Source organism: Schistocerca americana, chromosome 4, assembly GCF_021461395.2.
Source record: "Schistocerca americana isolate TAMUIC-IGC-003095 chromosome 4, iqSchAmer2.1, whole genome shotgun sequence".
Lineage (NCBI taxonomy): Eukaryota > Metazoa > Arthropoda > Insecta > Orthoptera > Acrididae > Schistocerca > Schistocerca americana.
In genome coordinates, this window is record NC_060122.1 from 436,056,092 (window position 1) to 436,070,531 (window position 14,440).

Genomic DNA, 14,440 nt, shown 5'->3' on the forward strand with positions numbered 1-14,440 from the left:
TGAGAACCACTATGTCCTAAAACAAAAGTTAAAATATTATAGAATAATAGGAATGGCAGGTTCATAGCTTTTGCCTTATCCAAATGCCAAAGAAATCTATATCAGTTCCATGTCAAACACATTGTTACAGGTACTCAGAATTTGAAACAATCAGACATGGTGTGTATGACAAGGTTCAATTTTGGGTTCTTTGTTTCAGATGTACATAAATGGTCTAGCACTTGCCGTTTCAATAGATGCTAATAATATATTTTAAAAATCATTAGAGAGTTCAAGACAAATGGATTATCATTGAATTTTAGCAAGACCAATACTTGAAGCTCAGTGCTAATGGTAGAGCTCCATAGGCATTAAAAATAGGTTTATCAGATGAAGTTTTTGGGACTACAGGTAGAGCACAACCTCAATTGGAAGACACACTCCCGAAAGTAATGATGCACCTTTGTTCAACTTTGTTTGCGGTATGCATGATTAAATGTCTTTTAGATAATGTGGAGTTTACAGCTATGGAGAACATGTTCACAGAAACTCTTAATTTAATTTTTTTATGGTAGTTTATAATCAGAATTAGAATTATAAAACTCATTTCACTGTTTTGCACTTGAGTAAAACATGCAGATTTGATTCCTTTCTATGTTCCAACCCACTCTTTGTGGAATATGACATTCATCATGTAATGCAGAACCACCAAGTATTTGACTGTTTTATGAAAGACCAGCACAAAATCGTTTGCTGGTATAGCAAAAAACTTTACTATCCTACAAGATAGAGTATTTGATCATTGCTGCACAAGTCCTCACACTACAGTGGTTTAAAAGTTGTATTTTATTTTCTGCCTTTGAAACACTTGAGTCTTGTGTGTAGAAAATATAGGTTCATTCTGGCAAAGAAGAAAACAGCAGCCAGCTATTTACTCACACTCAAAATCGAAGTCCATCTTTGGATGGCTGTTCACATTTAGATGAACATCTGTTGATGTTTACCTTAGCTGTTGGCTCTTTATTCACTCTTCTGGAGAAAGGCCGTTGGAGTGGCTGATGCCATTTAAAATTCAGCATCATTATGTTGCAGTGTTTAGCACCTGTGTTCTCCATGTAGGGAAGAATATATTAATCAGTTTTTGTGACACTGACAAAACAAAAATTGCAACACCAAAAAATAATTAACATAAAGTAATGAAACTTCAGGAATTCATTTGTCTGACATGTTTAAGTGATTAACATTGCTAGATCAAAGGTTAATGTAAGCATGAGGTAAGCCACTGCAAATGTGAAATACTCGAAAGTTAATAACCAGTGTATCTACCACAATGTCGAATGCAAGCATGCAAACCTTCATGCATTGTGTTGTACAGGTGCCAAATGCCAGTGTGTGTGGTGGAGTTCCATGCTCGATCGCATATGTGCTCGATTGGAGATCGATCTGGTTATCGAACGTGCCAAGGCAATGTGTCAATGTACAATAGAGAATTTGCGTTACCAAAGTGGTATGTGGGCAAGTGTTATGTTGGAAAGTAACCACTGGAATGTGGTTTGTGAATGGCTGCACAACAGATCAAATCACCAGATGGACCTACAAATTTCCATTCAGGATAGTTGAGTGAACATTTGCTGTGATAGGAAGTCACACCCTGGACCATTACTCCATTTAGGTCCAATGTGTGTAGCAAGCAGACTGTCAGGTTGCAGACCCTCAACTGGCATCCTCCTAACCAACGCACAGCTACGACTGGCATTGAGGCTAAACCAACTTGCATCAGAAAATAAAACACACCTCCACCCTGCCCTCCAGTGAGCTCTCACTTGCCATCGCAGAAGTCGCAAATGGCGATGGCTTGGGGTCAGTCGAATGCATGCTACAGAGGATGATGTGCCAATGTGGTGCCAACTACTGCTCAAATTCCTGCTGCAGATGCAGTACAATATGCCAAACATGATGGTCTTAGCTCTCGGTAGTGCCACATGGCAGGGTGGAGCCCCGTCTTCTTGTGGCCGCGCGGTCTTGTGGCCGCGCGGTCTTGTGGCCGCGCGGTCTTGTGGCATTCAAACTAAGTGAGGTGTTAATAAAGGCGTCTTCGTTGCCTTAAAGGCATTCTTGACTAACATCAACTCACAACGTCCACTCTCAAAGGTAATTACGCTCACAATCATTACAGCGTGTATTTAAAGCAAACCTGATTTGCTTCTTCATAGTGGTGTTACAAGTGTCATTCTTATGCGTCTGGCTTGAAATTTGAATAGACATCATCTTTGAGACGTAGAAACATGCCTACCAACTTTTGTCACACAGCTCTGTCTTGGTGCCACAAATTTTTTTCCCATCGATGTACACGCATGCGCACGCACGCACATGCACAAAAGGATTTGCCACATGTAAGACTGTATATGAGCATCAAAAAGGTGCTTTATTCACTATTTTTTGTGAGCAGTGTCAGTAAACATTGCAACATAATTATGCTGTATTTTCACTTGGCACCACCACCCGTAGGATCTTTCATCTCAAGGAGGAATAAAGAACCAAATGCTAATGTAATCATTGACAAATGTACATGTACATGTGAACAGCCACCAGAGGATAAAGTTATCACTCCTTTAGCACATAGCATATTGTTCAGATTTACATTTTCTGTTGTAAGTTTCCTTGTTGACAAATCTCTTGTCTTCCTTCACATGCTGCCTGTTTTCAGATGAGAAAATAGTAAATGTTGACAAAAGTTGATAATGTACAAATATTGATTTATTGTCTTTGGCCTTTAAGTAAATGCACATCCTGGATTCCTGTGTTTTTCATCATAACAATGTTACAAGTTGTAAAACTTGTTCAGTTTATTTGCCCTTCACAAAGAATGATTGATGAAATTTTTTATATTTCTGTAATTGCAGTGACACCTATATTTTTCCTATTTCTTTAGCTTCATATGAAGTAATCTGTTCGTACAGTGTAACATGCAGCACTCTAGCTTGGAGATGGGGAGGTGAGCCAAACATGGGGAAATGGTGTGGTGGATTATTGAGTGTGTTCTGGAATACGTGCCTGCTCGGGTGCAGTTTTTAGGCAGCTGTCCACTTTTTTAGATAAATGCTGTGCTAGTCCCCAAATGCCGCCTCAGGGAATATGGTACACAGGTAGTTACAATATAAGACACGGAACAAAGTTTGCATGAGTTCAGACAAATGGCATATGCAGCTTCCCTCCCTCACATTAACCTTAATGACTGAGACATCAGGAAGGGCATCTGACCACAAAGTTAAGTATTGAAATACAATTTGCCAAAAGCCTGAAAAAAATACTATATTAGGTGGGATGAACGAAGAAGAAGAAGAACAAAGGTGATTTCAACTCAAATCATACAGGTCATGTCAACTCAAGGCCATGAATTTCTCTGGAAAAAAAAATAGACCTCTATTATAAATGTTAAGAAATAAAGTACTTTTGTTTTATGTTAATAACTCTTACAACAATAGAGAACAAAAAAGATAACTAATAAACCAATATTACTGGAGACATTTGTGTTAAAGCTCGCTCTTAGTGTGTTGAAATTTAGTTGACACCCACACACTAATGGGCTTCCCTAACTTACAAATTTAAGACAAAAATATGAAATTTTAAGTTAATTATTCCACTAAAATTTTTTTAAAATGAGGAATCTATCTTTTGTCACATTACCAGATATACTGATGTAATTATAAACATTGTTTTCTCTGCTATGTAAATAGCTATTTATAAAAATGTAAAAAAATTGCATTTTTATGAGTTTTTACAAATTATTTACCTGATAACCCCCATCCGAAAACTTTTGAGAATTACACAAAGTATTGCTTGGGTAAGATGTTACTAGTGAGTATAAGCTCAGTGGACAGTATTTTTATGCACGAAATGTGATGTATGGTTTCAAAACCTAAATACTGCTATCTCAGCAGCCACCTATACAGAAGGTACAGTTACTGACACTGATACCAGGTAGTAGCTACTCTAAGCAGTAGATACTGAAATGCGTACGTACTTCCTCACATTATTTGATTTCAAAAGCTAGTAAAATAACGAATAAGAAAGGTATTTGGGCATGCCCAGTTTCTTACTGTGGGCGTTTGTTGCAAGATGATAAGATTACTGTTGCTCTGGAATATTACCTAAGTGATGACAAAGATTGCCGCAGCCTAAATCCTAACCAGGCTGTTGTTATCTCTGTTAGTGAAAATCGTGAAAAACTTATAAAGGTAAAAGATATATGACAAGATAAATAAGAGAAGCATATCTTATAATGAAAACGGAGAAACTGAATTTAAAAACTGGTTTCAAAAAATTATAGTTCTTACGACCAGAATGGGTAAGTTGCCAGCGAGTGAAGGAAGTATGCACGTCTATTTACTGCAGTAATTTGAAACTTGTTTGTTTCGCAATAAGCAGTTTCACAGGAAAGAAGTACACAGAGATGGACCTGACACTTGTGTGTGTATATCTAGAGCCACAAGATAAATGTTGCTTGCAGGAATGTGCAATGTGTTGTGGTGCTGAAGTGATGATTGTTGAAGCTGTCAGGATGCTGATAATGACATAACCCTTGCGTTGTGGGAGGGAGGAGAGTTGGTGAAGACAGTAGGACCAGAGAAGTTTGTTACAGAGGTCAAGTATTGAGTCATGAAAGGAATAGGTCACGATCATATCCGGAGGATACAGAGACAGGTCATAGCAGGAATAAAATCGGCCACATCCCAGAATACTGAAACATTAGTTCTTCTTTTTGACTTTGCTGAGAACTGGTCTGTTGCTTTGCAGAACAAAATTCAAAGTTACCACCGGCACACATCACAGGTATCAATATTCCATGTGTTGCTCACTTTGTGGAACATCACATAGTTTTGCTATTGTCAGTGATCATATTATTCACGACAGTGCACATGCAAGCTACACTGTCAACATGGTAATTGATGACATAGCATCTAGAGGCCAAGCATTTCTAAACAAGTGTATGTGACTGATGCTGCAGCATCTCATTTTAAAGACTGCTTTCAGCTTACGAGCTCGGTCAACACTGTAGTACAGGAATTAAGACAAAAAAGGGTATTTGCAGCAACAGGTCATGGGAAAAGTGCATGTGATGGAATAGGAGGTCTCTAAATATCAGCAATAAGATTTAATCTCCAGCATGAAGCTGTTGATGCTATAAAAGATGCTACTGTTGCTATGAAGCCTGTGGTAGGAATTCAACTAGGTCATTACTGGGTTGCATCCTGGAGTGACGTGTACATTAAAAGAATGGTTCTCCGTGAAATGCAGCCTGTTACAGTCTGTGATATGTAGAGACCACAGTATACGTTAGAATACTTCGTAGTGAAGCACTTCATGTCTTGCGTGTATGACAATCAGTGATGGGTGGGACAGCTAGTGTCTCTAAAGAGCTGCAAGATATAACTATGTCCTTTATGGCACCTGATGGTCCTGTTAATGATTTCAAATGGTTATCATCAAAAGATCAGTGTTCAGTTCCCATTATCCCTAATACTGCTCTTGTTTGATCATTCTAGTCCGTGTGCAAATTCAGCTCAGCTATAAAAGTCAATGAAAAGCGGATGGAAAAACTCTTATTTCAATGGTACAGTGTCGATTGTTACATTGGAGGCAATTTTAATTCATGGAAAGTCATGAAGAAGTGAAATCATAATAGAAGACAATAATATAATATCATGAAAAGAAAAATGGGTATAAATATTCTGTATCTCATTTTTACTGCAAAATGCTTTTGAACAAGATTAGTGATTATTTCTCCACTCACATATAATGTTGTAAAGTAATTATTTTGATTCATAAATACCAGTTCCGCTCAACATTTACTTGAAATCAGCACTCACTTTCAATATTTAAGTGTCCATGATTTTTTTTTACCTTGACAGTAGAGCTAGGTGTGCCTAAAAAATTTCTCACATTTTGTACAGACAAATATTGCCCTCTCTGATTGTACATTCCCTAAGTACAATGACCAACTGACATACCATGACGTTTTTAGAACATTTATGGTGGGGATTTGGGAGAAAATAATTTATAAATAACCAACAAATTTCAGATTCTTTCATCTTTATGTACAAATATTTTGACAGTTTAAGTATTTCATGCATTAATGTCTGACAGTTAGCAGTTCTTCCACTTTACCAGCCGGAGTGGCCGACCGGTTCTAGGCGCTTCAGTCTGGAACCGCGCGACCACTACAGTCGCAGGTTCGAATCCTGCCTCGGGCATGGATGTGTGTGATGTCCTTCGGTTAGTTAGGTTTAAGTAGTTATAAGTTCTAGGGGACTGATGACCTCAGAAGTTAAGTCCCATAGTGCTCAGAGCCATTTGAATCATTTTTCTTCCACTTTATCATTTCTCAAGACAGTTAACATCCTGTTACTCTTTGTATTTTTAAAACATAACTTTGAAATTCACAAAAAGTTACAAGTTTTCATAGTATATTCTTCCAAGAAAAAGAAAAAGAAAAGAAAAAAGCTCAGAAGTGTGTGTGTGTGTGTGTGTTTTAATTGTCTCATAGTATTGGGAACAAAGTATTTATTGAAAATAAATTAAGATCTCTATCACTTTTGGTTCCTTTATTAATATTTTACCTTTCGTTACAACATTTCCAGAAATACTCTCATTTAGAGAGGTCTGTAGCATTTTAACAAATCATCAGAAAATCAAAATATTATAGTTTTGGAGAAGTATCATGTAGAATTTCAACATATATTTTTTCAGCAAACTTTGAAATAGTGATGTGACACATTCGCTCTTGACTTGTATGATTTGCACTACCAGTTCATCCAGTATTGTTTTGATTTTATTCTGTTAATACATATATTATTGGCATGTTCATTCATTAATTTATTCATCATGTTCTGTGGGTACCATCATGAAGGAGAGCCACCAGTGATATGGAACAGGTCTAGGTATACACAGAAGCATCTCTAATAAACTGCAAACTATTGTGAAACTGTGCTTACACAAGCAAAATTTTTCCTAATAAAATTCACAGGAAAACTACTACTTTGAGAAAAGATGCTTATTCAGTTATATTAAACAGCTAATACAGTACTTGTTTTTGTTGCTGACATAGTATCTTCATCCCCATTTTGCTATTTATTGAATTGCTACAGTTATGTGTGCTATCATTATTTGTCATGTATCTGCAGCAGATATAATATTATCTTTTTATTTTCTTTTGAGTTTATAGTATATTTGATTTCGTGCTTTGTTATGTGAGAGGTGGTTTGAAGAAGCTTGCGGCAGAATAGAGAAAGCCATTCTGAACCATAGACAGGGAGGCATAATATATACAAACATAAAATTTTTCTATCTTCTTTGAGGCTGTGTAAAACATAGTTCAACTCAAACTAATTTTTATTATTAGTAACAAGTGGCATGAAGGAGTTAATGTATTCACAAGTTAGTGTAAAGATTAAAAAACTATTAATGAGGCTTTGAAAAATGGCTTAACTGAACTTGTCGATTAATTTGCCTGAGTGTTAATATGAAGCGAGATAGATGGCATTTGTGAGGAGGGTATTAGAAAACCTTATCTGGATATCCATGTCATGTTTTTATTTTCTGTAGTTTTTGTAAATTCTTGGCGATATTTTATTTAAAGGCTGTAGGCCATGGTCCAGGCATATTTCTGTGTCTAACATTTCATCTTCCATTGCTGGAGACATTGTCAGAGGCTTTGACATCTCAGAAAGCAGTTACAATCACAAACTAGCTCAGCAGAATACTCAGAAGACATGAAACTGACACAGTTTAAATCAATAAAGAAAGTACACAGATATCACTGCAAAATATCTATGCCCACTGCTTGCCACAGCAGCAGTATATAAAATCTCTTGCAAATTTGGTTTTTCCCTGCCTTGCAACACCAATAAATCAGCATTAGCCGATCATGAACTGGGACTAGGGAACCACCAAATTTGTTTCTCTGACACCATGATTTTATCAAGATCGAATATTTATTACACAAGGAAGTAAAGAGAGGCCATAGAAATTTAAAAAACACAATCAAAATTAACAGAAAAATAGTAGTAGTTCTGTTAGATAAATTGTGGACATTAGTAATAAATAGAGCTCCATAATACAAGTCATTGCGGCTCTGCAATCTTGGACAACTGTCTCAAGGCATCACAAACTCTGTTGTCTGAATATTTATAAGTAGTTGGACTTGCAGAGCTAGTTTGAGGTTGTAACTGCTCTTTGAGTTGTTATGGCCTATGTTGTCTCCAGCATTAGGCAGAGAAATTGGCCTTGGATCATGACTTGATGCCCGTGACGCAAATAATAACAACAATGCAAATACCGGTTGTGACCTGCAGTGTATGATTTCTGTACACTGCTTAAAGCAATAGTCTGTTTAGTGAAGATTTTGTTAATTTCCTTCCTCAGCCTTACCCAATCTGAGCTTGTTCTTGTCCTTTAATGACCTTCTTTCTTCCATGTGTTGATTTTATTCACAACTGGTACCCAACTGCGTGTAAAATAATTAAAACACCATTTCATTTAGTGTGCTCTCTGCCCTCAGTAGTTCACATAAGGCTAATATTTAATGCTGATTTGAATGAGTAGCATCAATGGTTCATTTAGTATCTAGACAGTGTTTGGTATGATTGAGATTGGCCTTTTTATTATATTTGTGTAATCAAGATTAGTAGCATCATCATTGTCAAAAATGCTGTGTTAGAAATACCATCTTAGCTATAAGGATGATTGCTTGTTAGAGACACTTTTTTTATTTTGTGTTTCTCAATGCAATTGACATTGACAGACAGAGTAAATATAATGCATTTCTATTTGACTGAAATTTATTAATATGCTCCATGTTTGCTGCCTTCAAAAGAGAGAATTCAGTTAAATTGGTGTCTAATGGTGGCAGAGTCATCATTTGTGCCATAGCTTTTGTCTGAGAACTTTGTTTCATTCATGTCATCATTTTTATTTTCTTGTTTAATAATGGCCCAGAAATTTTTTTGCTTAATTTGGAAGATTTGTACCTCTTGTGTGTGATACATCTTGTGCATTTAATGATGTTTTGCGAGATCTTTGTCTATAATGAGTTCCTGTAGATTAGATATTGATTGTGGTCAGTCTTTCATGGAACTTATACCTTCTTGTTCATGCTACTATGTTGTATTTTGCGATCCATTACTGCAGTTGTGTTGGGTGTATTTTAGGAGATATAAAATTTGATAAATACATACAGGAATGTGTGTCTTTAACAACAACATTGTGTTCACTACACCTATTGCCGTAAATGGTGAGTTGTACGAATTATGTAAGGCATCTGGGTTGGTAGTACCAAATTTCATCCAGATGAAAGTACTTTTGAATTTTGTCTTAATATGTTGTACTGCCAAGATCTGATAATCATGTCATATTGAACTTATCTACTGTGTACTGCCACTTGTGGCATAAACAATGATAATCTCGTATCCTTTTCTATTTTTTGCTAATTTTCTATATAATATTCACTGCCATGCCTAAATGCATTTTCTAATCAATAATGTTTCATGAATTAATACATAAATGCCTTGTGCAACATTGAAAGACTAACATAGCAAAGACAGTTTTCATACTATGCGTCTCCACTAAAACCTTTACTTCTTTCCTTGGAAAAAGTCTCAGTTTAGTGTCAATGTGAAAAATCTATATAATAGAAGTGTAGCTGTAATCTTGTTAGTGTAAGGAATTTATATAAATTTTATTATTGTTACAGTGTTTTCTTCCCGTTATTCATCTTGACACCAGCAGCAGCTGTTTCAAAAAATCAATATTGTTGAGGAATGGGATTTGAGGTAAACAGATTTCAGGGTGAAGTCGATGAGGAATTAGTTTGCCCAATATGCTCAGGTGTTCTTGAGGATCCTCTACAGGTGAGTTTTTGTACTAAATTGTGAAGAGTGAACTGTTCATATTTTGTACATTTAAAGAGGCTTTCTGTATTTTTATTAGGCCCCCATATGTGAGCATGCATTTTGTCGTGAATGTATTCAGGAATGGATATCAAGACAACCAACATGCCCAGTTGACCGACAGAATATCACTTCAGCACAGCTGAGGCCTGTGCCACGTATTTTAAGAAACTTGCTCTCCAGGTAAACAATTTTTTTAAGGACTTATCAGTAAATCATATTTCTATGCAGTTCAGTTGTTAATTCTCAGAGAAACATTGATATAGTGTTTCACCAATGACTGAACCAAATTAATAACAAAGTTTTGTTTTCTTGTGCTGTTTTATGTGAAACATAAACTTGTTCCTTTTCTTTCCCCCTACCAGTAATCTGTCTTTTCGGGCCTAAAACTTTGGTCAATCTTCAACTTAATTTTATGCATTTCTCTTCATTATTGGGCGGTATTGCATTATTTACTTTATGCAATACATCACATCGCATTTCCTTACATTGTAATTCCCCCCCCCCCCTCCCCCCTCCTCAATATTGCTCGTCTGTGCCTCTTGTCGCATAAATTTTTATCCTTTTTTTTCTAGTAGATTGCAACTTTTCTTTTCCCACAAGGACTTCAATCAGTTACTTATATGTTTGATTTTTCCCTTTGAAGAGGGGACCTTGCTCATCATCCACATACCTTTGTAATCATTGCTATTCTCACATATGAATTTAGCAGTGTATCTGTTGTGGTTTTATTTTTTACTGTATAGTAAAACTGATGCATTGAAACTTACATCTTTTATTGTTTATGTAATAGTTTCTGGCATAGATAGGGGAAGTGGGACATTTGTTCTAGTTGTCTTTCATCTTTGGTGTAATTGCGTGAACTCCTAGGTCCCTGACATTACAGTACCTTTAGAGATACTCAGCCGTGTCAGCTCACATTCACCCAAGTGTGAGGTCACGAATATCTGGGGAAAAAGAGAAAGTTGATACTGACTGTCCCCTTATGCTTCGCTCATTGCTGAGAGTAAGTCTGAGTAAGCAGTCGTTACCTCTTCTGTTGAGATTGGGGTTGATATGCTGAAAGGCCCAGACAAGTGCAGAGGTTGTGCTTGCTTTGGGAGCTCCAACACTAGACAAATGATGGAAGCCCTGTAGAAAATAGTGCGTGTATCAAAAAGAGGCCATTATCATTGGGCACATTGGGTGCAATTGGCTGCTAAACATGGCTCATGTTGACATGAATGATGCCTGCTGCTTGGGTTTAGTTCCTACAGGTGACCAGTTGAACTGAAGACTACTGTCACATATATTGTGGAAACTGATCTAAAATTTTGCAGGGTGATTTCCAGAATCACTTGTTGTCAACTGGTTTGGGGCAGAGTGCAAGGCTTTTAAGCCAGATGTCCAGACAATTTTGTGATCATTTTTTGATGTGGATTTCTCAATCTCTGCCACCAGAAGGAAAATTTGTGGCAGGAGGAAAATTTTAGGGCTACCCTTAACAGGTCAAAAATGCAATACACACAGAAAATGGGTACTAGGGTAGCAGAATATAGTTTATGTACATTGTAGGTATTTTAGGGCAGAGAAACAGGCCTATGAATTACATTCTGGTTTTGGAGAGTTTAATATGTGAACCTCATTAATTACAGAGAATAGCATACAGCATGGCAGATCAGATAAAGAAAATGTTAATGCAATATTAGTTAACTGGAGAAATGTCACTGAAGTCCCCAGAACTAGTCTGTTATAAATGGTGATAATGCCCTCATAATACTTGGCACAGAAATCAGAAGTTAATAGCAGTTAATGCTAATGGGAATATGTATTGTAAAGATATGCTCAACGTAGGTGTTGCAAGCATGTTTGTAGCTGTAATTAATATATCTGGCCAGCTTTGTCAGATTTGAAGTGTGAAATAATTTGAGTGACATTAAATGGGGATGGTGATTCAAAAGTGGTAATTGAGTGCTATTTTGGAAGTGTTGTTGACTCACAAAGGATGTGGCTTACAAAACCTGCAACTGACTAATACTATGATACTGATATAGGAAACTGAACAAAGAATATAAGAAAGCAAAAACTTCATAAAACCACAAAACTTAATGGACTGGGTTATGTCTCAGCAGTGGAAGGTGTGAGATATTGCAAGTCCTCAAGGCCTGATGTTGTGCAACTACAAGGTATATAACTTTGCTTCCACTGTTTTTTTTTCCCCCAACATTTGAGGCTTTAATGAAAGATATTGGTTACACATGTATCATTCAAAGTATTTTCCATTGCTGGCCACTACTTTTCCCATCTTTCGGGCAGTGTAAGAATACCGCATCAAAATAATTGTTTATCTTTTGAAGCGATCCACGAATCGATCCAATTTGTGACTTCTTCATGAGATCAGAAGTGTTGGTCAGCCAGGCCATACGCCATTGCTCTAAACAGGTGATAGTCAGAGGGAGCAATGTCGGGAGAATACGGCAGGTAGGGTAGGACTTCCCATTTTAACGTTTCCAAGTACATTTTGACTTATTTTGCAACGTGGGGTCGAGCGTTGTCGTGCTGCAAAATCACTTTATCAGCCATTTGTCTTTTAATGCTCTGCTCAAATGCATTAATTGCATTTGATAACGAGCATCTGTGATTGTTCCGCTTGGTTTTAACGCCTCATAGTACACGATGCCAAGCTGGTTCCACCAAATGCAGAGCATAATCTTGAAGCTGTGACCATTCGGTTTGGCCTTCGACGTGGAAACATGGCATATCCCCATGATTTTTTCCATTTAGGGCTATCGTAATGAGCCCATTTTTCGTCCCCGGTCACAATGCGAGCAGAAATCCCTTCCGTTTTTGCCTCTGAAGCAACTGTTCACAAACATACAAATGCTGATCAATGTCTCTTGGTTTCAGCTCACATGGGACCGAAGTTCCTTCTTTCTGAATCATGCCCATAACTTTGAGATGTTTTGAAATGGCTTGCTGAGTCACTCCCACTAATCGTGCCAATTCTTCTTGAGTTTGAGGTGAGTCTTCCCTCAGCAATGTCTCCAATTCTACATATTCGAAAACATTCTCTCTTCCACCACTATGCTGGTATAAGATGTTAAAATCACAGTTCTGGAAATGTTGAAACCACTCATGACACATTCTTTCACTAATAGCGTCCTTACCATACGCACTTGAGAGCACTCGATGAGACTCGACCACTGTTTTCTTCATATTGAAACAAAACACTAACACCTCCTGCAGATGATGAGAATTAGGCTCATAAACTGACATTTTCAATCAAGAACAACTTTATAATGCAGACACAAATTGCCAAATGTTTGAATGAGGTTATGTTGACCGAGGTCCAAGATAACTGCCTGACGTGTGCAATCTCTTTCTTTCAACTGCTACTTACCGTTGTCTCCACCTATTGGTAAATGGCAGAAGCAAAGTTGTACACTTTCTATTTATTAGAGCTACTGACTGTGCTCTCATTCTTCATCACTGAAACCATAAATGTGGCTAGCCTGAATCAGTATTAGTTCTCTATGTAGTTTGGGTACTGACGTTGTGGAGATTTGTCTCCATGTTTGTTGCTCCTTATTCTGAGTTTCCTTTTTGATGTTACCTTGCAAAGTGAAACATAATTGGTATAGTATGTTTTGTGAGAACTTCCAAGCAACCTTTTTAGACTGTGCAAAATTCCTCTGTTATCATTTGCTGTCTTCAGCTGCATTATTTGATGTCTTAGTGGATCATTCACATGCTAGGTCACACATCTGCCAAATCAGCTATCATATTATAATTACAATCCCCTCCTACATTGTGTGTCATGTATAGTCTTTTGATGGCAGCTCTTTGGTTAACAATACCATACATAGTAAGAAGCTTTCATGTTTAATGATCTGCAGATAAAATGTCTTATTGATTCAGTATGTCAGGCAAAATCTGTATTAAGTTACAATTATTATTCTGATTTCCTGTTTCTGATTGGTTTATTTACTTCTGGAAATGTATTTGTTTCCCAGTGGTCTACATGTCTTATAAACATTATGCATTGTCACTTCTTTCCTCTATCCGGGTCTTCTGCATAAAATTCAGCATCAGTTGGTAGCCTCCTTACTGGAAGGTTTCTTCTTTAGATGTAAGAACTACTTTGATTACCCAACACTTTATTTGCAGAAAAAAGATTTTTCCAGGTAGAGAAACACTTTTATAACAAACGTTAGACAATATCTGAGGTTATTTGTGGTGGACATAGCTAGAATGGCTAGATGGAACCATACTTAGTCTGTAGAGTTTTTGACACAGTTGCTGTTGCCAGTAATGAACTGCTGACTCATTTACAGTGCAATGGTAAATTTTATGAGTAGGAGAGCTGCAGAATCACTTTTAATGGTCAAAACAGCTAAATCTAGAATATGGTAGTGCCAGCAGGTTGCATTTTCTCAACAGTGCAGGGTGTAACGGCACCTATTAAAGGCTTTACTTTACCAAAGTATGTGATACCCTCCAAATTCAACCAGTTTAACGAGTATTTATGATTATAG

The 14,440-nt window shown here is 37.0% G+C and overlaps 1 protein-coding gene across 1 annotated transcript in view; it reads left to right on the plus strand.

Moving 5' to 3' along the window:
• Nucleotides 1–14,440, plus strand: part of LOC124612258 (E3 ubiquitin-protein ligase NRDP1) — a 70,622-nt gene that overhangs the window by 4,821 nt on the left and 51,361 nt on the right. The window contains exons 2-3 of the mRNA XM_047140345.1: nucleotides 9,731–9,887; nucleotides 9,967–10,109. Of these exons, the coding sequence (XP_046996301.1) occupies nucleotides 9,798–9,887; nucleotides 9,967–10,109 (233 nt within the window). The 5' untranslated portion in view covers nucleotides 9,731–9,797. The remainder of the gene's footprint in view (nucleotides 1–9,730; nucleotides 9,888–9,966; nucleotides 10,110–14,440) is intronic.